This window comes from Apodemus sylvaticus, chromosome 3 (genome assembly GCF_947179515.1).
Source record: "Apodemus sylvaticus chromosome 3, mApoSyl1.1, whole genome shotgun sequence".
Lineage (NCBI taxonomy): Eukaryota > Metazoa > Chordata > Mammalia > Rodentia > Muridae > Apodemus > Apodemus sylvaticus.
Window position 1 is genome coordinate 68765221 of NC_067474.1, and position 26051 is coordinate 68791271.

Consider the following 26051-nt stretch of genomic DNA (forward strand, 5'->3'; position numbering starts at 1 on the left):
ATTCGTGTGCATCGTATCTGTGCGCAGTCACCCTTCTAGTATGGCCTCCAAGCCTTTGGACTCGTATTTGGGAACAAAGCAAATCAGGAAGAGAAATTCTTTCCTAGCTGTTGCAGTAGATGCTCAACTACTAGAAAATCCAGGGATTGTTAGAAACCAAACCAAACATCAGGCTTCCTGAGCTGTCAGTTGAAGGCTGGGGCTCAGGAATTTGGGATGGGAATTGTGTTCTCCAGAAAGGGGAGACCGAATTTAGAGCTTTTAGAACAAAGAAACCTGAGTAATTGCTTTTGCTCTATTGCTTATTGTGTGTGCATTACAAAGCTGCTCTTATATGAAGGTCTATTTTCTGGCTTATCAGTAGGCATTGTTATTCCGTGTGCAGAAAGCCTTTTAAAAGTAGATGGAGCCCTTGGACTTCTTGCGTGTTGGCACTCAGTCTATGCTCCATAGACTGTGTGTGAACAGAATTGTGCTCCAATATAACAAGAATTGTATTTATCATAAAGGCAGCCATGCTGTCAAAGGCTTGAAATATGAAACCAATAATGATATCTTGTATTTTAGATAAGTTTTGTGAAGGTATTACCATGTCATGGTATATTTTTCAATTTTGCCTTTTCTCATGGTTGATGAGTGTGTTAAGTCCAGTGAGTACCTGCAGCTGAGGATCCACCACTCTGAGCATGCCCCTGTGGATTCTGTCTGGTCTGGATTGTTAGTGAGTTTATGGGGATTCATGCTTATTTAGATAGCAGCACTTTCTTCTCTCATTTTCTATTCTCGTTTTTTTCCTTCTAAATGATGATCACATAATGCAATCAGTGTAGTTGAAACTGGTTTTGAGCAGATGAGCACTGGCACTGTGCACCAGCAAAGTGTGGTTGGTAATCAGCAAATGGTATACAAATGTCAGACTTCATGGAGAGGTTGTGGGCTGTCGGTGTGTTCGAGGATGACTGCTGATTCAAAGGAAAACATTGATGACTCTAAGGCAAAAAACAGGAATTAAAGGCCTAAGAGAATTAGAAGGAAATAGAACTTGTTTTACTCCCAGATCTCAATAGCTACAACATCCTGATGACGGTATGAAAAAGCTACTAGAACACTCATGATATGATTGAGGTTACAGGGTATGAAAAGGTACAATTGCTAAATGCTGAAAACAAAGATTATAAAAGATTAATTACGTGTTATCTTATTCAGGGTTTCTATTCCTGCACAAACATCATGACCAAGAAGCAAGTTGGGGAGGAAAGGGTTTATTGAACTTACACTTCCATGTTGCAGTTCATCACTAAAGGAAGTCAGGACTGGAACTCAAGCAGGTCAGGAAGCAGGAGCTGATGCAGAAGCCATGAAGGGATGTTTCTTACTGGCTTGCTTCCCCCTGGCTTGCTCAGCCTGCTCTCTTATAGAACCCAAGAGCACCAGCCCAAAGGTGGTACCACCCACAAGGGGCCCTCCCCACTTGATCACTAATTGAGAAAATGCCCCACATTTGGATCTCATGGAGGCACTCCCCAACTGTAGCTCCTTTCTCTGTGATAACTCCAGCCTGTGTCAAGTTGACACACAAAACTAGCTAGTACATGTGTATTGACATAAGAAGGAATAACATAGATTGGTATGAAATTTACCTAAAACCTATAAGAGCTAGTCACTGAGCTCTACATAGTCCTACTGAGAGAAAGAAAAGACCTATATTAGTTGCCACATTCATGAAATAGGCAACTAATTCAGTATTGATCATTTTTTCTAATCGGATCTATAGATCTCTTTATAATCTTCATCTAAGCTTTGGGAAATATTTTTTATATAGATGTTGATAAACTAAATCTAAAACTTATGTGGCAATGCAATGACATGGATTTGTCTAAACAATAAAGAGAAGCAAAGTTGAGAGACTCAACCCTTCTTGCTTTCAAGGCTTAAAGTAAAGCTACAGTAATTAACAGAGTATGGTATTGCTCACTTTAAAGGAACAGAAGAACAAGTCCAAGAGTAGACTGTCTTGTGAGTGTGTTCAGTTGATTTCCATCAACCATGTCAACACAGTAGAGAGATGGTGTTCTTCCAAAGGGACCACTGAAACAATTAGATTTGCACATACACATTTTGGCCCTTGGTCTTTAATCAACTCTACATAAAAAGCAGTTAAAAATGGTCATAAGTATTTGGGATAACTTATAAGCATTTTAGTGAAACATGAATTTTGCTAGAAATAAGAAATGAAATGTTGGGTGTCTGAATAATGTTTATATGAGAAACAAAAGCCATGAGCATTGAGACAAAAGATATATTGAATGTCACCAAAAACTAATGTCCTTCTGGGATGGCATGTAATATGCTTGGCACTATTAGAAAGTGTGGCCTTGTTGGACTGGGTGTGGCCTTGTTGGAGTAGGTGTGCCACTGTGAGTGTGGGCTCTAAGACCCTCATCCTAGTGCTTGGAAGCCAGTATTCTGTTAGCAGCCTTAAGATGAATTGTAGAACCCTCAGCTCCTGCTGCATCATGCCTACCAGGGTGCTGCCATGTCCCTGCCTTGATGATAATGGGCTGAGCCTCTGAACCTGTAAGCCAGCCCCAATTAACGTTGTCCTTTATAACACTTGCCTTGGTTATGGTGCCTGTTCACAGCAGTAACAACCTAAAACAAAGACAGTGGTTTTGTAGAGGGATCACATGGTCTCCAGTGAAGCTACAGTTATCTATCCGCTCAAGACAGCTTATCAGTGTAATATCTGCACAGACAGAGCAAGACTACAGGGAACACCATCTCCATGGAAGAAGCCCCAATTAATTCAATGTTTTTATAAAAGTTGCCTTGGTTATGGTGTCTGTTCACAGAAGTAAAACCCAAACTAAGACACCTTTAGAAGATCCCCATTAAGGAACCAAAAGGCCAACAAACAGCCTGAGACAGATATTTGCCAAGTATTTATGTATCAGGCCATGGAACCAACACATGCAAAGAACTCTTTTAACTTGACTCAGAATGAGTTAAAAAAAAAAAAAAAAAGTTGAATAGACACTTTTCCAAAAAGCACAGGCAAATGGTAAATATGTCCATTCAAAGATGCTGACACAATTGACCACTAGCAAAGTGGAGACTAAAGAAACATTAAGCTTTCATTATCTACCAAGCTGTCAATGCCAAGGTGTTGTTGAGGATATGGAGAAAGTTGAAGTTATCCTGGAGTTCTGGTGGAAGCAAAAAAATGGCTACAGCCACTCTGGAGAAGTTAGGCAGGCTGTTTAAACGTTAAGTACTTTATTACCATGAGACCCAGCAATTCTGCTCTGGCTCTCTTAGTCAATGTTTTATTGCTGTGAGGAGACACTGTGACTGCAGCAACTCTTATAAAGAAAGCATTTAGTTGGAGTTTGCTTACATTAAGAGGTTTAATCCATTATTGTCATTGCGGGAAGTATGGCAGCCCACAGACAGACATGGTGCTAGAGAACTTGATAATGGTTCTGCATCTGAAGCATTAGGCAACAGGAAGAGAGACTCTGTCTGGCTTGGGCCCTTGAAACCTCAAAGCCCATCCCCAGTGACATTTCCTCCAACAAAGACACACCTATTCCAACAAGGCCACACCTCTTAATCCCTGTCAAGTAGTGCCACTCCCTGATGACCAAGCATTCAAATCTATGAACCTATGGGGACCATTTCTATTGAAACCACCACACTAGCTTAAAATAGAACTGAAATGCAGACTATATATCCAATGGAAAACTGCTTATGAGTAAGGAATAAATTACTGACATTTAGTAACATGGATGGATTTCAGATCATATTACAGAAATCAGACTTCTGTTTTTTCTGAGCTTTTAGAAATGTGGAACTGTAGCAACAAGAAGTAGCTCAGAAGTTGCCTAGGGCTGAGTCTTGGGAATAATTATAGGTTCAATTATAAAGAATTTGAGGGATCATCTCAAAGGTGAAGATATTCTAAACTGACTTGGGTGAGGGTCTAAATCAGTCACTTTACTTTTTAAAAATATAAAGTTGAATTGTTAACTTAAAATGGATAAGTTAGATAGCCAATAAATTAATTATACTTCATTCCCCAAACTCTGGCACACAGCAAGTCCTTAGTAGATGCTAAGTTTCAGAGGTATTTTCTGCCAAATTAACTGTTGAACCAATAGAGCCAAACTAATGCATAAGTTGTCAACAAAAAAATTCGAAGTGGGGATTGCTGCCATGTTCTTCTCAATAAGATCATGTTGAGTGTTTTGTCTTTTATATCCTGGTACAAATCATTTTAGGTGATGTTGTATGGAGGAGAAAATCTAAGGAATCTATAAGGCTCTGTAGGATGTGTTTTTCCATCAAAGGAGTTCATTAAACAGACCTGGGCATACGAACCCTGGACATCTGAGTTCTCACTGCCAAGGCTATAAATCCGAGTCACATCTCTAAAGATGCTGATATCACGTGCTGTGGACAGAAAGCTAGTAATAGCAGAAAGGGTCCTTGAAGTCAAATACATCATTGCATTTAAGAACCGAAATGTCAAGTGCACTTGATGTAGGCTGCCATGTTTATCCTCGGAAGCCAGAGTGCAGAGAAAGGGTGGCGAGCAGAACCCTCATTGTAGAGGTGACAAACAGAATCCTGTCTTTCTAGACCTTCCTCTGTGCCAGCGAGCAAGGAATCGCGTGTAATCTCCCGGGATCTAAAGTAAATAGTGTAGGCTGTTTCATTTTTCCCATCCTTTGACTCGCTGCCTTTTTCTGATCTCACTCGATCCTCTAGAAGGCTGCACTTTACTCTCTGTCCTTTCCTCCTCCCCTCCCCTCCCCCTGCACATGCACAATAAAATGTTAGCTAGTGATGCCACTTCTCCACAGTTGGCGTGAAAGATGCAGGCTCAACACTTCCAGGAATCTTAAAAGTCTTGATTAAAAAAAAAAGAGCTTTTATTTCTTACATTTAAAAACAAAACAAAAACCATTTTTATTTTGAAGAAAATTTGAAGTATATTTCAATACCTTGTTAATGCTGTTTCATGGTTCTGAAGTCTCTTTGCTACTTAAAGGAACATAAAAAATATATTATCTCTAACTTGGTTTTCTCATAAACTTCTCATGTTCATTGTATTACATTTAGGATAGTCTATTCAGGCAGTATACATTTACTAATTGAATTTACTTTGAAATGTTTTTAATTTTTTATACAATTGGAGTCTCAGGCAACTGAACTCTTAAGAAATGTATATCTTCGAGTATGTGTGTGTGTGTGTGTGTGTGTATGTGTGTGTGGGTGTGTGTGTGCATGTGCACACGGCAATTTCCAGGAAACAAAAGAACCTTCAGTTCAGAAGCAAGGAATAAGCTAAATCAGTTTTCTAAATCCATAAAATACACCATAGTGAAAATTTCAGAAAATGATATTTGATCTTCCCTCTCTCCAAACCACCAGACAAACCTTTAGCTACATTTTTGTTTTATTGTGTTCAGTTTCTGAACTAAGTACCAGTGAGCAGTCCCAGGGCTTCTGAGGACGCACCGGCTCCAGGCCTCTCCAGAGGCTTGTTTTATTTCAGCCCTGATCTCCCTCCCGTTGGCTTTGTTTGTTGATATGTCAGCAGGACATCTGTCTCTTTCATGGGGTTGAGAAGACAGATAAACCAGAGTCAGACTAGTAAGAAATGTGACTGTTTTCCAGAGGTGTGTGCTTCCACGAGCCCTGGGCAATATTTATTCAGTCAACAGTAGACCAAGACATTATTTGCCCATAACCTTTGAAAGTATTCACTGTCTTCCTTGGTCAAACCTGATGCTCTCACTTCTAACCTGCTTTTCTTCAGACATTCCTGTATTTCCTTCCACAATCCAACACTGCCTCCCCCACTGCAGAAACTCAATGAAATGAGTCGTTGAGTGAAATGAAATCACTTTTCAAAGATGAAATTCGAGGATGCCTTTGGTTGAATGTATCAAACCTTGGTGGCCTTGCCAGCGCTTGTGCTTTGGATCCAGAAGATTGGCACCAGCTCAACTGGCCAGATCAGAGACTCTTGAAGCTCTGCTTCTCCTAGCTTTCCTCAGAGCTTGTGTCTAGAATTATACCAGGGTCTCCAAATGAGTAGACGTCTTCTGGACTTTGGCCAAGTTAAGTTGGTCAGAAGCTGAATTCACTTTCAAGAAATTGGATCTGGACCTTGTCTTCTGTGCTCCTTACCCCGTGGCTACTTCAGGATTATCCCTTTACACTGTTCTTTAAAAGTCTTTTATTTTGAAGAAAACTTGTCAAGGGATGCCACCTACCCATCGAGTTTCCAACACAATAGTGGAAAAAAACCTACTGGTTTTTGTTTGTTTGTTTTTACTTGGGTTATCCACCCTAGTGAGCATTTCTTTCTGCACCCTGAGAGTGCCTATGCATTCTTACAGATGGTTTGTTATAGCAAAAAAGGCCTGAGCTACCCTCCTGAAGATGAGAGTCACATCATGACTTTAGCCCTTATTTCCTGATGTTCTCATCTTCTGATGTAGAAGATAACTGTGGCATACTATACACAGCAGTCTAAGGAAAATGAGATGCGTGTAAAGACCACTGGATACATTTATAGTATGAAACATATTTACTAAGTATTTCTTTTAATCTTTTAATTAGAGACTGTCCAATTTTATTCTCACATTAGCAACCAAACTTAGGGGATATAAATGTTATGAATTGTTTATGTGTTGTGATCTTGTGTGGGTTTTGGCTTTTGGTTTTTTGATTTCTCCTTTTTAGACTTTTTGAGACAGGCTTTTTTCTATGTAACAGCTCTGGTCATCCTGGAAATCGTTCTGTACACCAGGCTGGCCTGGAACTCACAGAGATCCACGTGCCTCTGGCTCCTGACTGCTGAGATACCTGTCTCATGTGAATTATCTATCATGTCACCAAGAAATATAAATAACACTGCCTGTAAACAACATGTGTGAACAACTGCATGTCGAATAGTATTAAACCAGAAAAAGGAAAGGAATCCTGCTGTGCAGGAAAACATGGGTGAATATTAATGTCCTCTCTTTAAGGTTTTACTCTAACTCTTGGCAGGGGTGCTGCTAGCTGAGAATGCAAGATACTTTTAAAGTTATTATCTTACTATTTTTTATGTATATGGGTGCTTTGGCTGCATGTGTCTATGCACCACATGTGTGCCTGGTGCCCACAGAAGTCAGAAGAGAGTGCTGAAAGTAGAGTTGCAGATGCTTGTGAACTGCCATGTGGGTGCTGGGCACCGAACCTTGGTCCTCTGGAAGAGCAAGCAGAGCTTTTAACTGCTCCTTTACCAGCCCCTTCAACATAATTTTTTATCTGCCTCCCTGACCATGCTCCTGTTGGCAATTCTACAGATAATATTTTTTGTTTTTTACACTGATTCCCTCCCTTCCATCTGATTTTCAAAGATAGCTAAGGATCTGCTTGTAGCATGGATTAGCAAAGGGTGGCCAGTGGGTTAACTCCAGTGCACTTGAGTTTACATGGCCTGCCATCCAAGAAAGTGTTTGAAGTTTTTAAATAGTTGAAAAACTCAAAAGCCTACAGATTCCAAAGTTTGCTGTCCACACACAAGTATTTGTATGCATACATTTGTTCCTGGTGGCTTTCGAGCAGTGAAGTTTTTGTGGTCTAGAAAGCTTACAATAGTTACTTATATGGTCCTTATGAAAACAAATTTCTCAGCCTGTAAGTCATTCTCAGCTCCACAGTGTCCGTTAACGACCACACCGCAGGTCATGGCTCCATGTGCTCTGCTGTTACTTTTTCTAGAAAGGAAAGTTTACTCTGGCTGTTTTGTCTCAGTGGTAATAAACTGTAGGGAATACAAGCATCTTGGTTGGGTGTCTCATGTGAAGATAAGTATGTACAGCCAATAGGAGGCTGAACTCTGTTCCCTGAAAACCTGGAAATATAGGGTGGACTTGCTTTGTCAGTCTTTTCTCCTTTATGTCTGTGGTATCACCTGAAGATGAGGGTGGTAAGTTCCATTCTGTCTCCAGCAAGCATGTCTATACCAATCTGTTCTGTACCCATCTGGGCATAGCATGGAAATGCAGGTTCAGCTTGGTAATCTTAATCAATTGCATAGTTCTTAAAGCAAGCTGGTGTGGCAGAGGTGGGGGCATATTCAAAGAACAGATTTAGATCTCTTTCATCTCCTGTACCCAATCTCCTGAGTGGTTTAAAATGAACAAATAGGAAAGGCTGTGAAAGTTGTGTTTAGCTGGAAAGGGGGATTCATAGTGTCATCACGTCAGAGCTCAGGGGTCAGTGTTTGCCGATCAGCTCATGGATTCATTTCTCATGCCCCCTTCACAGCTGCGTCCACCAGGCACTAGGTCAGTGACTTTCGATGGGGATTTCGTGTTAGGGTCACTCATGTGTGACCCACAGAACGTGTGGGTCTGCATATAGTGTTATAATCTGAACAAGGTGGGCTTCGGAGACATGTGGCCTCTTTTATCTGTGAAACTCGCCAAGGGTTCTAGATGTAATGTTCCTAGGCCTGCACTTTCTCCCTTGGTTGTCACCTTTTATGGAAACAGGATGATGGGCTATCACTTCTGGTCCTGGGAGGTGGAAGAGGTGAATGGCCTTCCATTTATCTTCTGAACCATCAAGGTGTTAGTCACTTAGCCATCAGTCACCTGGTCCAGGGAAGACCTTTGGCCCTTTCCAAAGCTAACTGAGAGGTACAGTGGAACCTTAATCAAGTCTGTACCCTTTGGCTTAGACCCTTTAACTTTACATCTGGAAATTTCAGTTATGAAATGAAACCTTAACGTAAAAGAAAGCGAGAGCCAGGAATGACCCCAGATAAATACATAGAGGAATAGGAGATCATATCATGAAATATGATAAGGTGATTAAAGAAGACATTCGCTCACAGAACACTGTGTGTGTCACACAGGGCCAAAAACATTGGAGATTCTTGTTAAAATGAAGCTAGATGGTATCAGGCTGTCCACGCAGTGCCTACTCTGAGATGGAGAAAAGATAGAACTAGGAAAGGACAGAAAATCTGTGTGGGTAAGGCACAAGAGGACAGAGCAAGAAGGCAAAAGAGCAGAGGGGGCAAGTAGCCCCTTTTATAGTGAGTCAGGCAGACCTGGCTATTGTAACTGTCGGGCGGAGTCTAGTCAAAATGATAACGGGGCGCTTTCTGTATGCACAGGTATGGAGGCCAGAGGTGGCCATTGAGTTTTTTTCTCAATCACTCTCTGCTGGAATTCTCACCAACCCTGGAGCTCACCCACTCAGTTCCATTGGCTGGCCAGTAAGCCCCAGGGAATCTTCCTTTTCCAGCTCCTCCGAGTCAGGACTGCAGAGCTCACAGCCGTTCCCGACTTATCCCGGATCCTGGGGATGCAAACCTTGCTGTTCGTGCTTTTGCAGGAAGCTTTTACTGACTGAGCCCTCTCCCCAGCCTCTTAATATTTTCTTAAAGATGACTCTGCTCACACTGGGGAATAGATATGGGAAGAGGGGAAATGGATGCTGTGGAACCAGTTGTGGAATGGGTCAGGAGAGATGCTTGGCTAATCGGGGCAGAAGAAAAAAGGAGTACTCCTTTTGCGCTCAGATTAGCATTTAGATGGCTAGTTTGGGGGTTTTAAATGTTAGAATAACCCAGCACTATAAAGATTTTTTTTTTTAATTTTAGAAATCTTCTCATTACATAGCACAAAAATAAAAATGGTTTTAAGTCTTAATTGCCTAGCAGAGATTATAGACATCTTCAGGACAGATAAATCCTGAGTTGTCCTGGGATGAACGTCTACCATGGAAATGCCACATACTGTTTTAAAATTGTGCAGAATCCGAAATGTGAACAGTTTTCTATCAAGGAAAAATAGATAAGCATAGTTCTTCAGAAACCCACGAAGAAGGAAAGGGGCAAAGGGAACTTGGTTTAATGACAGATCTTCTGTTGCCATGAGCTTCATGAAAACTAGGGGTTCGGGGCGGAACCCCAGGCCTGTCAGGGAAAGAGTACAATCAGCTGACTTCATGGGTTCCGTTATCACAGGTAGAGCGGTGTGTTACCATGGAGGTGCTTTCTGCCTCCCCCTAGCTGTATGCTTACATACATAGCTTACAATCTCCTAAGTAAGCTTGCCGGAACAGTGTCAAGTCTCATCATAGCACTGAGTTGGCCCTAGTACCCTGAGTTGAGGTCCCCCTCATTTGTCACAGCCAAGGATGACGATCCCATCTGCCAGGCATATGGAATTGGTGGTGCTCAGCAAGTCTTTGTCCCAGCCTGGCCCCAGAGAGTGCTCTGAATTGTCTTGTGAGCCCTCTCTTCTCCCTTGTGCTCTCACGGTGCTGTCTGCTGTGGCAGCTGTGGAACTGGCCTACCTAATTAATGATGTCTGCCTTCATTCGCTAACTACACTGTGAGCCTCTGGAGGCAGGGACCGAGTGGCATTTGTCTTGATATCCCCCCTGCCCTGCTCTTCAAAAGGGGGATCAGAGCACACACCTCATACAGAGCATAAACTCTGGCTTGTTCTAGCAGCCTCACCTGTCACCACTAACAACTCTCTGTGTACAGAGAAGGCACATTTTATGCTACTATTGATCTGATAACCCCAAACCAGAGCTCATTAGACAGAATGATACTTTGAGGGAAGCTCAAGTTCTCGCATTATTCTTACTACATTTTAGATAAGTAAAAACCACCCACTGTGTGTGTGTGTGTGTGTGTGTGTGTGTACCGTGCGTGCGTGCTCTCTGCTTGATGTTTTGAGACTGCTCTGTCTCTGCACCTGAAGCTCCTCGTTCAGGCTCTTACATGGGTTTTGAAGATCTGAACTCAGGTCCTCGTACCTGAGCGGTAAGTTCTCCCACTGAACCATCTTGACAGCCCCATGGTCAACACATTTCAATAGCTCTTAAGGTTAGTTACCTGTGTTTTGTGCAGGCAATCCTGGTCTTGTAAATAGGCTATTTCAAACATGGAGCCAAACTAGTAGCAATAGTATGGTCTTCCATTTATACTAGAGTTAAAAGTCTTATGGTCCTCACTGGTTCAGCCAAGGAGCATGGTTGACAGGTAGTCAGGACCTACAGGAGTCTCTTTGCATGCAAAAGTGTTGAAAGCTTAGTAGTTAAAGATGGACAGGTTTGATTTTAAATTCAGTGTTGATGCCATGCGATAGGTTTTGTGATGCTCTGAGCTCTCTCTGATTTTTGTACCTGAGTCTCATAAGTTTGGTGAAGGAGGTCCAGTGTTTGGAATGGGAAGCCAAGGACAGATCTGTCTCTGAGAGTCAGAGTGAAGAAACGGACTTCTCAAGCTCCTAGCTTGTCTGCACTTGGATGCAAAAACACAGACTTGGGGGAAATTATGCTGGAAAGATCTCCAGGAGCGGCTATGCAGTCTGTGGTTCATTCCTCCATCGTCTGCTTGGGTCTTTTTCAGGTCAGCCGTAACTTTGAGCTGGTTGGCCGGGTTAACTTGGATCAGCTGGAACAGATGAAGGAGAAGATGGAGAGTTCCAGCAGCGAGGACGAGGACAAGGACGACGAAATGAGCAGCAAGGCGGAGGACAGAGGTTAGTTTTACCCTGCTCTCTGAGTCCCAGATGGCACCCAGAATGTCCACAGTGAGACAGAAGGGAGGCAGGAGGCTGCTGTGGGAAGAACAGAAGGAAGGATCCTTCTTGGTTAAGCAGCAGAACAGACCGGCTGAGACACTATCAAGGGCCCTGTCTTTACAAACTATTACCAGCTATAGAAACTCCGAGGAAAACAGACATTTCCTTTCTAATTATAGATGTATGTTTGCTAAGAAAGAAAAAAAAAGGATGGTTCCTAGCAAGGAAAACTAGTATCTGAGGAGCCTTCAGAATGCAGACAGCAAGGAGCAAGATGAATGGTGCCGTAATGTTGTCGAGGAATGAGAGTGAACTTGGATTGTTGCTGGGGTCATAGTGAGAGCTTGTAATGAACTTGGACATCATACATGTCCCCTTGCGGGACCATTCCTTTAACCTCTTAGGGCTCTGTTTTCACTCTGCCAAGAGGAAGAGACAGTGTCTCACCCTCTCCTGTGTTTGCAGAAAACACCAGTGAAGGTTTTAGCGCAGTTTTAAACTATTGCCCCAACCCTGCCACTCTGCCATTATTCTAAGATACGAAGACTCCAAAATATGTTTAATTGCAGATAGCATGTTTATGTGATCTAGAAACCCGTCCTTGGTTACTCTTTAAGCATAGAGTACTCTGGGCATCCCCAGAGTATATAAAAATACAGGTTGAGAAGAGGAATGAAGGGCTGGAGAGAGGAGGGCCCAGCAGTTAAGAGTGCTAGCTACTGAGTGCTAGCTACTCGTGAAAGAATCTGAGTTCAGTCCCCAGCACCCATTTCAGGCAGCTCGCAGCCACCTGGAACTCCAGTTCTAGGAACTCAGACTCTTTCTCCTGGCCTGCCCACACCCACACACATATTCATAATTAGAAAGAAAGAATATAAGTTCAGATATCTTCCTTAAGTTACTGCAGATTGAGCCAAAAAGTTCATGCACAGATACTGTCAATATGAGCAAAAAGCATCGTAGCCACCCCATCGTAGTGATGAGAAGAATCGTAGTGGCGGCCCTTGCTGAGTATCGCTTCTTTAGTCTCGTATTACGAAGAGTTCTGAGGCTACCCTACCAGATCTAGGACCTATAGACCCCAGTCTGTAGGACTTTGCTTTCTGTCTCTGTGAGTTCACCAGCTCTCAAATAATAGTGACAGTGGACAGTGACAATGATAATAGCAGTGTCTGTCTCCTAGGGTGGTCAATATATAGATTCTTAACTTAAAAGCTTCTGGCTTTAAACTTTGGTATTTTCTTTAGTTTTAGTTGACAAGTAAAAAGAAAAGTATGCGTATTTATGATGTTTTAAAATAGGTACACATTGTGGAATGGCTAAATGGAGTTAACGTTTTTTTCCTCACTTATCTTGAGGAATAAGATCTTAATCAACTGAACAATTTCAAACTGCAATAGCATTGTTGGTTATAGTCACCATGCCACACAATTCATCTCCTAAACTCATTCTTCCTATCTGCCTGAAATGTAATGTCTTTTGACCAATCTGTCCCCAGAACCCCAACCTGGGGCTTTGGAAATGTTCATTCCAACAGAAATGTCCATTCCACAATCTGAATCTGGATTTGTCTGAGGTTTCACAAGGAGTGGAATCATTTAGTATTTGCATGTATGCCTGGCTCATTTCCTTTAACATACAATCCTCATCCGTGTTGTCACAGATGACAGGTTTTCATGTCTTAAAGTGGAATGGTATAAATGATATGCCAGTGGGTAGAATATACATCTATTTTCTGTATCCCTTCATCGACAGCTGGTCACAGAAATGAATTCTATGTCTTTGCTGTTGTGAACCATGCTGAGGTGAACCCTGGGCATCTCTCTGTGATATTCCCTTCACTTCATTTCATTTTCTCTGTGTGTCAGCCCAGTAGTGAGATTGCTGAGGAACTTACATACAGTATTCCATAATGGCTGCCCCATTACTAGTCTACAGTGCAGTCCTTGTCAAACCTTCGCCAACACCTGTTATCTTTCCTTCTTTTGGTAATCGATGCTCTAACTGCTATGGAGCAGTACTTAAGGTTTGAATTTGCATCTCCTTCTTGCTCAGGATGTGGAGTGCCATGATATTGCTGATGTCTGTTTGCTTATCTTCTGAGGAATGCTTATACAGAGCCTTTGTCTATTTCTTAATTGGGGAAATTGTTCACTCGAATATTGACTGAGTTGTTTGAATTCTGCGTATATCCCAGATGTTGACCCTGTGACAGGTGTGTGGTCTACAGATTCTCCTCCTCTTCTGTGGTCTGCTTTTTCTTTCTGATGTTTCCCTGGCAGTACAAAAACGTTTCAGCTGGATTCGGGTTGAATTTGCCTATTTTTTCTTTGGTAACTTGTGATTTGGGGGTTATGTAAAAAACTTTAAAGAAAAAATCATGGTCAACCGGTATCATGGAGAGTTCCCCCATGTTTTCTTCTAGCACCTCGTATGGTTTTAGGACCTATGTTTCGATCTCTTATTGACTTTGAGTTGATTATCTTTCCATCTGGGAGATCAGGATCTAGTTTCTTTCTTCTGCCTATGACGCCTGATTGTCTCGGTGATCATTTACAGGATTGTCTTTTTTTTCACTGAGTGATATTGGCAACTTTCTCAATGCTCACTTGACTGAGAGGGTGTATTCTAGGTTAGCATCAAGCTGTTTTGGTGACCTTGTTTCTCTTTACATATCTTAAAGTCATGGAATACAGTGCCTTCTTATCACGCTCACCACTCTAGATTGCTGTGGCTCTCTGGGGTCTTTTGTAGTTACCTTGATGGAATGGAAAGCAAAGGGTAGAGATATAATTTGGAGATAAAGTTCTTGCCTGTGGTGTGAGAGGCCTTGGATTATAAGACTGCCAAAAACATTAATTAAATGACATGACATCCAACATGGACCTAATAAATAATAGTTCTGACAAACTTAAAACCTATCTAAAGTAAGGTAAGAAGATAAATAATAAACCACTGAAGGATGAATTTCAGTCTTCTTGTTCCAAAGCAGAGCTCTTAACAGTACACACATCGCCAGTCCCTTAGAGTGCTAAAATGTCTTTTAAAGAGACCCTAGTCATGAAATGCACTAGCCCTTGGGCTAAACTAAGGCCCCATGGCAGACTATCTAGCAGGCCTGAGCAGGTATCTTCCTCAGGCCCTTTTCTTCTGTGGTAGATTTATTGTCCCAACCCTCCCACAGTGACAATCAAGGGATCTAGTTGGGGCCTTCAATCTCCAAACCAACACTGATAGCCAAGGCTTACTGCCAAAATGTGCTAACTTATCAAAAGCTGCTTGCTGTGGTCAACCTGCAATACTACATAAACCAAACAGCCTCACCTGTGGTTGACTAAGTGCTATGTTAAGCCATTTCTTGTAAGGGAAATGTTTGTGATCTCAGAAGTATGCCTTATTTCTTTTCCTTCCTTCCTTCACTTAAAAAAAAAAACCTAACAAATATGTTCTTCACAACAAATTCTAAACATCCCTGCACTGTTTTGAAAGTCCTCAGGGAGAGGGAGGAAAGGATGCTTCTGAGTGAGGCTACAGAAAACTCCTTTGTCTTCCTGGTACTCTGTGGCCCTGCTTGTCTCTCTGTGAGATATAAGGTTCCTTATTGGATATTTTGACTTTCTTCACGTCTAAGGCTAAGCCTAGGCTGTTTCTGAAGCCATCAGCCTTCCAGAGTCCTCCATTTCCCAGTGTTCTTCCCCAAAACAAATAAAACAAGTGTAGGCCATGAGAAAACACAGCTTTGTCTGAAACCTGTGAGGTGTGAAGCCCATCTTCCTGCTTGTCCAGTCTCGCCTTTCTACCCACTGGGCTTCAGGCTTCAGACCAGATGGAGCTAGGGAGACCTGCCTGGCTTCTGCTTCCCCGAAAGTGTTGTGTCTACATCCAGAGACCTAAACAAACGAAGGCAAACTCCTCCTCGGATAGACAAGTCGGTATGGGGACTGAGTTGAGTACCTTGGGAATTGCAAGCTAAAACTGTCCCTTCCCTGTCACACATCCTTGCAAGAACGTTCCCTTTGTCCCATCTCCTTCTCCTTTGAAACAACCTAGAATCAATCTTCCACCATCTCAGTAGATTGTTGCCAAGAAGACAGGGCCAACAATAGCCTGGGGTGTTTTTGCCAGACATCCTGGCTTCTGGCAGAGTGCACGAGGGGCTATTAGCTCAGCTCTCAAGCTGAGGGAGAGTGATTTGAGATGTGACAGGTAGTCTGGCCTCTTCTTTGAGGATGAAGCTAAGCATGTGCCCTTGGAGACAATAGATGACTGGTTTTATGTTTCCTGAGGGCAGAGGAGCAAGAACTAGCACCATTTTCCTTGTGAATAATTTGGACTTTCATATAGACACCTTCAGTTGGGGAGTTCCTGGCCTTCCTGCTTCCCAGTTCCTTCCCAGACATAGGAGCTGAGACGCCTACTCAGAATAGACACAGCAAGATCAGCCTGGGAATTTCAGAGAGAAGCCACGCATGAGAAATTGAAAGGAGCCCAGGCAGAACACTGCCCACCCTGCCCCCTCTCATTATGCAACTGGGAGGAGTCAGGAAGGCATTCTGTTGATTTCTTGCCCAAGATAATCCCTGCTAAGGAATTAATGCGCAGAGCAGATGGCTCTGTGTCATTTCCAGTGAAAAGAATCAAGGAAGATAGTCTGTGCAATTATTTTTAATGGCTTGTGTGGTGATCTTCTTAATTTGTGAGAAAATGTCTTGTCTTTTGTGAGAACTGGCCCTGTTCACGTAGCTTTTTGTAGGACGATGAAGGTGTCACAGAGCCCTAGCTAATGTCTGGAAGATTTTATGAAATAGGGGCATTTCAACCAGAAGATTCTCCCTGCCACATCTAATCTGTGGGGGCCCACAGTAATCAGAGATGAAAATGATCAAATTTCCCCAAGCTCCACCCTTTTTTCAGAACTGTGTAGTCCGCTACTTACTACCCATGTGAAGCCTTGGCCCTCTGTGGGCTAATGAAAGACATGGGCCAAGGACTCAGGACAGCACAAAGGCCGTGTAAACCCTCATCTTTGAGCTTGCCAGGAGGTGTGGCTTAAAAACAATTAGCTAGCCAATCCACATGTATAAGGCCTATAACTTGTGCCAGCATCACAGGAGTAAAGAAAATAGCTAGGCCAGTATTTGATGTGTGCACCAGACCCATTGAGAAATGTCTGCTTATCCCCATATTTGTGAATATCACTGGTTGAGAAATAAATACCAGGCAGCTGGCCAGTATCTGTTAGTGGCTGGGGACATGCTCGCTTTTATTACCATTAATTATTATTACATGTGTTTATTTATTGTATGTGTGAGAGAGTTGCACATGTGGAGGTCCGAGGACAATTTGCAGGAATTGGTGGTTTTCATCTCACACCATGTGGGCTCCAGGGATCAAACTCAGGTCATTGAGCCTGGGAGCAGGTGACATTAATCTACTGAAACATCTCAGTGTCCCAGACATGCTTTTAGACCCTACCTCATAGTTGTTTAGGGTCTTTGCAGGGCTCCTATCCATCCGACAAAAGCATTACACATGTTGTGAAGCTTTGGCCTAACTTAGAATATGAAGAAGTCTTGTGGCCCACAGGTACTACAGAACCATATCGGGTGCTTTCTGTGGTCTGTTTTCTTCTTAGTGAGCAGATAACACTGTTCCACCAGATAGGCACGGAGTAGCTGCCAAGCCCTCAGTCAGATCATGCAGAAGGAATGAGTTAATTAGAAAACCCGATGTAATGGGGTCTTAGAATAGGCCAAGGGGCCTTTTCTGGCCAGAAGGAACCTGGGTTGTTGATGATAGAAGAAGTTGCATAAATGAGGAGACGTGTATCCTTAGTCACTGAACCCAGGACAGCTTCTATTCAGATCTATTCAGGAAGTATCCTTAGGAGAAACCCAGAGTCAGTGCGGAGTCTGGCTGATAACTACTGATGATGTCCTCCAGTTTAGCTTCCCAGGTAAGTCAGGAAGTATTTCCCAGTGAATGTTGACTGAACCTCTCTAGATTCCAGAAGCACAAAGGTAACGCAGACCCTTTCTCTCTGTTTGCAGAGCTGATGAGATTTTCTGACCGGGGGCCTGGTGTGAATACAGAGAAGCGATTTCCATGTGAATTCTGTGGACGGGCATTCTCACAGGGTTCTGAGTGGGAAAGACACGTATTGAGACATGGCATGTAAGTTGGGTACTGAGAAGACCTTTGTCCCAAGCAAGAGGGTGGGAGGGAGGCTAGAATCCCCTAATACTACACAGAGCCCCCACACCACCTGTTACCACCTTACTGAGCATGAGGAGTAGGCAGTGACGACTGAGAAAACAGATTCCTCCTTTGTTAATTTTTAAAATGGCCGGCCCAGTCACAGTCAGGTGAAGGAAAGCCCCTAGTCTCAAGGGTAGCGTGTCCCTTTGCTTTGCAATTGAATCTCATTCGCTGAGAGAAATGCACATCGTGGTCTGAAGTTCTGGCTTCCATGTTTTCTCATTCCATGAATGGCTTTTAGCATGCCAAGACTTAACCTCAGAAACACAGTCCTGTTCCACACCTGCCTCCCAGGTAATTGAGAGCATGCCTGTCAGGTTCTGACCTAACCTCTTTGAAAATAGAATTGTCCTTTGCACAAAGAACGCTTCCTTAGTCCACCAGACAAGAGAACTAATTTGTGGTATGAGATAATGTCCATGAAGTGTCCTGACCTCTGAGAACATAACTACGTTTCTCAAGTCATAGTTGATTCCTGCAGGTTTTCAGTTTTTGTGTGTTTGGATGATTAATAGACTTGACTAATAAATTGTCAATACCAGAGTTGTTCCTTTTGTCTTAATCATTATTGGCCAATACCTAAGTTTCTGAGTTCAACTGAGAGATCTGAGAGTGAGGCAGTTCTTGGTATTTTTCCAAGAACTCTGACTCAGGAAAAGAGATAATATCAAAAAATTATATTAATTTGGAAACAAAACATTAGTAATATACACATAGAATTCCTTGACAGGAACGTTCAATGCACTTTTAGGATCAGAGTAGTAAAGATAGATGAGTGTTTAGTTTGGTTAGAAAAGGCATGTGAGAAGCCAGGAAAATCATAAAATTCTTAAGGATTTCAGTTCAATGCCCAGAGTTCAGGTTAACGAGCTGGGTATGATGGTGTGTTTGTAATCCCAGCTCCGGGGAGGCAGAGAGAGGTGTTGCGCTGACTAGCTAGCCAGCCCAGTGTATTTGGCCTAGCCATGAGAGACACTGTCTTATAGCACACACAGAAAAGATGACAATGCTTCAACTCGTGCTGGGCCTCTAGGAGCGCATGCGCACCACTCCTGATCCTCCTGTCTCCGCCTCATAAGTGCTGGAGTGAGAGCTATGTGCCGCCACACCTGGTTTATGAATGTTTCTGCTGGTTTGCTTTTCCAGGGCATTGCATGATACCAACCAGGTGAGCAGGAATGAAATCCACCCAAAGGAGATGGTGGAGGAAAGTCTGCAGCTGCCCTCCATAGAGGCCAAGGAAGACGATGAGCCGATCGGGATAGACTTTCCCCTGAAGAGCGAAACAGTAACCATCTGTGTAGTAGCTGCCGACAAATCTCTCCTGGAGAATGCAGAGGCCAAAAACGAATAAGAGTTTGGTGAAATTCTTATCAAACCTTACTTGAACCGTGATGAAAATGTGGGCGGGCCAGCGTGGGCTGAGAAGGGAGGGGACAGACAGAGAAGATAAGACAGAACAAAGCTGCTTTTAGGACTGAGCGATCTATTTTCAAAGCACTGGTACCTGTGTGAGTGAGTATGTAAATTAAAGTTATTTAAATGGTTGGAATATGTGGCTCCTCTCCTGTCACTACATCCTTCCTTCCGGATCTTCACCTCGGAAGTTTTCATCTGCTGCGGTTTGGGAAATACCTTCCACGGGCACGGCGGTCTCCATGACCCTCTCGGACAGTGCGTGGAAACCGAGGCTCCTGGACACAGAAGACTTCTCTCCTCGGGGAACAACTTTTGGGCGCACAACTTTCAGTGCGTTTTTCTAGTTTTAATACCTTAAGCTTTTTCAAGACCTAACTGCAGCCGCTTTGGGAAAAAAAATAACAAAACAGAAAACAAACAAAAAACTGCTTTGCATAAAACAGTCACCTGTTTCCTAGTACCTCAGACTTAACCAAGGGAATTCTCTGCATTTGTCTGTACTACCTGTCGCCCTTGTGGTTAAATGTAGAGAGAACTGCTGGACAGGATGGTGAATGGAGAAAAAAAAGAGTTTTAAAGAAAGGAACACAAATTGTGCTTAAAATCCCCACGTGGGTTTTATTTCTTAAAATACTGTGATTTTTTTAATTATTTTAGTAAAAAACAAAACAAAAAAAAAAGAAACAGACTTTAATTACTAGATAACTGTGTGTGAATTGTCATCTTGTATTCCAGGTAAGCTGTTTATTAGTGTTCAGCTATAATTTAGAATTTGGTAGGTTCATGTGAACTAATTTTATGGTGATTGTGGGATTTCGTTGGCCACATGTTTATTTTTCTCTCGACTTGAGTGTTACAAACACAGCACAAATTCAGTTGTTCTTTCTTCATATGAGCTGTTCTTTGTGTGTTTGTTTGATTTGAGGTCAAGGGAGAGTTAGAGGGTGTGGGTGTGTGGTGTGTGTGTGTGTGTGTGTGAATTTTTATAATTTTAAACATGAACATAACAAAGAGGTTAACTTCCTTTTTAAATTTGTTTTTGTGTTTGTATTCTTTTTAATTTAACTAAAGAACCAAACTCCTAGCACAGCTATGCAGTGTGGGGGCCAGACAAAGAGGTCCTATCACCCTTTTGGGTTTTTTGTTTTTTTTTTTCCAAACCAACATATCATGCGTCTCACCAACAATGTCTGTTACATTGGGCCGGCTTTCGTGTGTGCTGTGAACTCTGTATTTTGTTTGCTTTGTGTATTGTGAGGCTGTCTCATTTCTTTTCGGAGCCCTCCCTTTCGTGAGCTTGGACAGGAGAAGGCAGGTCCTGCAGGGAGCCCGGAGAAGTGCTTCTTTCTTTGTATCTAGCTGCTCTGTTTCCCCACAGTGGCTTTTTCCCCCCAAGAGCAGCTTAGACTAAAAGCAAGTCTACATTTATAGCACATTATGATTGTGAACAAGGAGTTTCGTTCCAAAAAGTAGAAAGGAACTTTCTTGAAGCTTAGAGGTGTGTGTGTGTGTGTGTGTGTGTGTGTGTGTGTACACATGTACATGTGCTAGTGTTTGGATGTATGTGTGTGGGCAAATACGAGTCCTTGGTTTTGTTTCTTTTGTTGTCCTTGTTTGGTTTTTGTTTTTGTTTTTTGTTTTTTTAGTTTGGGTTTTGTTGGGATTTTTTGGGTTTTTTTTGTTTTGTTTTTTTTGTTTTTTTTTAACTTGGAAGGGTTGATGGGGTGGGGGGGGTGGGCCAGAAGGGAAGAGGGTAAACTGAGCTGTGAGGTGTCAGTGTCCCACACAGCTTCAGAGAAAATCCATGGAAAGATGTCGCATTTGTGAAGTAAGTACGTACTTGAAAAGCATGATCTTGATTTTGCTTTGTTTTGTTTTTATTTTATTATTTTATTTTTGCTATTAAGGACTTTTATTTGTAGGATGTTTAATTTAATTTTTTTTTAGGGATGGGGGCCATCATGTGGAAACCAGAAAAGAGGGAAGTGTGAAATATCTAGACAGATTCTTCTGTGTCCTTACTTGCTTTTGATTGGCCTCATTTCAAATGTACTAAACAGTTTCATACCTGGATTGGATGTCTGTGATGGTTACCAAAAACAAACAAACAAAAAAAAACAACAAAAGGAAAAAAGAAAATAATTGTGACATGCTTTTATCACTACTTTATTTTTCAAATAACATGTAAATATTGTAATCCATTGGATTTTGTTTTGCTAACCTGTTAATAAAAATATGGGACCATTATCCTTTTAACAAGGCTAGAATGTCATTTTTTTTCTTTCCGAACATACACCTGATATTTTGTGGCCACACATTTTGGACGCATTCTGTTTTCTGTTGACTGTAATGACATAGAATTTACAACATTTTTGTTGTTGTTGTTTAATTTATACAGAGGACATTTTTTTTTCCAGAGCTTGAGAGAAGAAAATAAATAGCAAAATGATAACCTATTGACTCCAATTATCAGTGTTTCCTGAAGCTTGATGAAAGATAGGGGGATCCTGACTCCTTGAAGCCAAGGGTTTAAACACACAAAAAAAATAAAAATAAAAAATAAATAAATAAAAATAAAAAACACAAGTAGGTTATTCAAGTTGTTTGCAACATACATTTTGTAATGAGATGTGAGAAATTAATAAAGAATTTTTTTCACATGTATCTATGTGCATCTGTTAACTTATTTATGGGTGTGATTAGAGACAGGCAGGCTGACAGTGGCAAGACCAGTCATGAGCCTACGTGCTGAATCTACACAGCTGGGGAAAGCAGGTAAACTCAAGGTGAGGTCTGAGCTGGAGCTTAAAATATCAGCATTCCTGCATTGGGGTATTCATCAACAATGAAAATTTTATAAAAAGAATAGTTCCCACCAAAAATGAGAATCAGTTGGTTATGGTACCCCACACATGGAATCTCACCATTTGTGAGGCTGATACAGGAGGATCACAACTACCCCACCCCAAAATGTGGATCAGTAGGCAAGGCAAATCGAGGATCAAGCCATAAGAATCGTCTTCTTTTCATCGAGTTCTCAGAGAGCCTTGGGCTTTCATAGGACTTCAGATTAGCTTTCTTGTTTTCCTAAGAGAGCAAGTCAGTGAGCATCCCTGTTGGAAAGCCACTGTTCTCCAGTGGTTTCTGTCAATCGTTCTGAACAGAGTCTGAGTTGGGATCAAACCCACACTTCTGCTTTGCACGCTCTGACTCCTCTGGCTTAGCCCCATCTACTTCTGTTCTGTGGAGTGGTCTTCCCTCTGTGACCCTGGCTTTTTTGTCTGATGGGATGATGGTGCACCCATTACAGCACAGAAATACCAGGGTATTTCACTGCAGAAAGCTCAATAGCAGTCTTCCCACTTGAAGGCCTTGTCCTGATAATAGCACACACTGTGGGCTAGACCTGGTCATAGCCCCAACTATCCACATAAGGGGCTGGAAAGTGTTTGGTCTAGACTACCAATGAATCCAGAAAGAATGTGAGCTGTGAGCTTCCACCATGAGGAAAGACAGAATAGCAGGGACAGGGAAACCGTGTGTTCTTCAAAAACACCAGATGCTGGCCCTATCAGCCAAGGTTTTATGCAATGTGTCTTACCAGGAGGTTGGTGCTAGCCACTGGATAATGAGCAGACTGACAGATACGGTTCTGGTCTTCTGACAGCTTACAAATGAGGATGGTGAAAATATGGGATTTGGATAGGGGGCTTCCATAGATGGTGCTGGGTTCTGCAGGAGCCTTCATTTAATCTCAGGGAGCTTTGGGCTTTTGTGTTGTTACAGCCAGCCTTCTGCATACGGATCTTGAGAGAGTACATGTGTATTTGTCTGTCCTGCTAAGGGAATGTCTTTGGTTTAGAAAGGCATGTAGAGGATTTGGGTACTGTTATCCACTGGGTAGGCCCTTAGTCCTACCCATAAGCAAACCGTGTGGTAAGATATGTGTCCTCTCCTGCCTTTTGCATTTTGCCCACTATCAAGTCCCTAGGGATAAACTTAACAAAATCAAAGTAAATCATGAATTATACAAATTGAGTTGGTGGAAAATGGGGCTTTGAGCATTGGTGAAACCATAAAAATTTCTTTTTAGCAGGTATGGTTATGTGTATGTTTAAACCCAGCACTCAGAAGGCAAGGGCAGATGGATCTCTGAATTCCAGGCCCACAAGTCCCAGGCTGATAGGAAAAATGTAGTGTGACCCTGCCGATAGATAGATAGATAGATAGATAGATAGATAGATAGATAGATAGATAGATAGATGGATGATAGACAGACAGACAGACAGACAGATAGATAGATAGATAGACAGACAGACAGACAGACAGACAGATAGATAGATAGATAGATAGATAGATAGAGCAGTAAAGTCAGCTAGAAGTGTATTAAAATCACTTCAGTATCTCCCACATTTATGTTCACATCCTGGGAAGTTTCCCTTTCATTGCTAATCTCCTTCCATGGTTCAAATAAGATAAGTAATTTTATGACATACTTTTCACCTCATGGTGTAAATATTTTCCGTGTTTCTATGCAGCCATCACAAATAGATACTTTTCCAAATTGCATAGCATGTTGGATGATCAAAGTGAGTACATATAGTCTGTATACAGCTCCTAGGTGTTTTTTGCAATGTTTCTTGCAATTTATACAATGATGCGGTTAGTATTTGTCAACAGCGTCCTCACCTGCCCTGGTTTCACTAAGATAAATTTCCCAGTGTTATGTTAAGTTTTGAAAGGACATTGCCTCAACTGAGTTTCTGTCTGTGACCTTGACCAAAAACAACTTGGGGAAGAAAAAAGTCAACTTCCACACCACAGCCCATCATTGAGGAAGTTGGGGCAGGAACTGCAGTAGAGGCCATGGGTACGCAAACAGAGGAACATTGGTCAGGACTAAATTTAAACTCAGATCACTTGCATTTAAGCCCCAGTTGACCCATGAATGGTGTGATATCTTGGGTAGTTTACTTAAACCCAAGTATCTTGCTTTATTGTTAATGAACATGTGTAATTTAACATGACTTGAATTTGATCCTGGAATCACTTAAAGATAGAAAAAGAGAGCTCAGTTCACAAGCTGTCCTCTGGTGCCCAGTATGTGCCACCCACAACAAAAATAAGTAAACTAACATATTTAAAAGGAACCAGGCAGTGGTGGCATACACCTTTAATCTCAGCATTCAAGAGGCAGAGGCAGATGGATCTCTGTAAGTTCCAGAGATCCAAGGCCAGCCTGACTGAAGAGTTCCAGAACATCCAGGGCTGCACAGAGAAACCCTGTTTCTAAGATAGATAGATAGATAGATAGATAGATAGATAGATAGATAGATAGACAGACAGAGAAACCCTGTTTCTAAGATAGATAGATAGATAGATAGATAGATAGATAGATAGATAGACAGACAGACAGATAGATATAGGTGATTGATAGGTAGGTAGGTAGATAGATAGATAGATAGATAGATAGGTGATAGATAGATAGATAGGTGATAGATAGATAGATAGATATGAAAGATAGATAGATAGATAGATAGATAGATAGATAGATATGAAAGATAGATAGATAGATAGATAGATAGATAGATAGATAGATAGATAGATAGGTAGGAAGGAAGGCCTCAGGGATCAGAGTTGTAGAACTTAGTTAAGAGGATGAGCTGATAAGGATACCAGCGGTTGGTGTGGGATACATACCAGGGGGAAAGAGGGATCTAGAGGGGATGATGAAGGCAGACAAAGGGGAAAAACGCTGAGTCTGGTAAACTGAATGACAAGAAATGTTGGGTGTCCCTCCCACCCCAGGAATCCTAATGCCTATTGACCAGGGAATGAACTCATTAGAGCATTGGATAACATGGCAGTGATTTTTAATACAAAGAAATAGAGATGCTGATAGGAACCATAAACATAGTAAGGAACTTTAACCAAGGTATTGATCCATTTTTTTTGGTTCCTTTTTTTTATTTTGTTTTGTTTTGTTTTGTTTTTTCTGAAACAGGGTTTCTCTGTATAGCCCTGGCTGTCCTGGAACTCACTCTGTAGACCAGGCTGACCTCGAACTCAGAAATCCGCCTGCCTCTGCCTCCCAAGTGCTGGAATTAAAGGCGTGCGCCACCACCACCTGTCCTGATCAATTTAGTCTTATGAAGGAATGTATTTGTCAAATTACTCTGGGATGTCTAGCCCTCATCATTTTCTGTTCAGCACTGAACCTAATTTTAACTGGAATGGCAAAATGCTCAGCTGTCATTGTGGTTTGGTTGGTTGGTTGGGTTTTGGTTTTTGGTTTTTTGTTTTTTTTTTTTTTTGTTTGTTTTGTTTTGTTTTGTTTTGTTTTGTTTTTTTTGAGACAGAGGCTTAATATGTAGTCTCACCTGGTCTGGAATTCACTATGTAGACCAGGCTAGCCTTGAACTCATAGAGATCTGGCTCCTGAGAGCTGGATGCCTAGATTTTAGAACATATTTTTTTTTTCAGCTTTTCTTTATTTGTTTTTATGTTTTGTTTTGTTTTTTTGAGCATTTTAAAAAATGCCCCGTAAAGACTGGCCATGTCCTAGGGGCAGATGGCCTTGCTTCAAGAAGACCGTCATTCTCTTATCTCTTATCTTCAATTTCTTAGTGACAGTCACAAATGACCACGAGCTTGATGGATGTATCCTCACATATATATGATTATTCTCGAAGTTCTGGAGGCCTGAAGTTACAAGTCCAGCTGTTCTTCTGTAGGCTTCATGGGAGACTCCACTCAGTG

The 26051-nt window shown here is 41.9% G+C and overlaps 1 protein-coding gene across 2 annotated transcripts in view; it reads left to right on the plus strand.

Moving 5' to 3' along the window:
• The window catches only part of Znf462 (zinc finger protein 462), a 132481-nt gene extending 111482 nt beyond the window's left edge, over positions 1–20999 (plus strand). For both annotated transcript variants that reach the window (XM_052176512.1, XM_052176513.1), the window contains 3 exons: positions 11441–11573; positions 17666–17789; positions 19020–20999. In XM_052176512.1, coding sequence (XP_052032472.1) covers positions 11441–11573; positions 17666–17789; positions 19020–19227 — 465 coding nt within the window. In that variant the 3' untranslated portion in view covers positions 19228–20999. The remainder of the gene's footprint in view (positions 1–11440; positions 11574–17665; positions 17790–19019) is intronic.
• The last annotated feature ends 5052 nt before the right edge of the window (positions 21000–26051 follow it).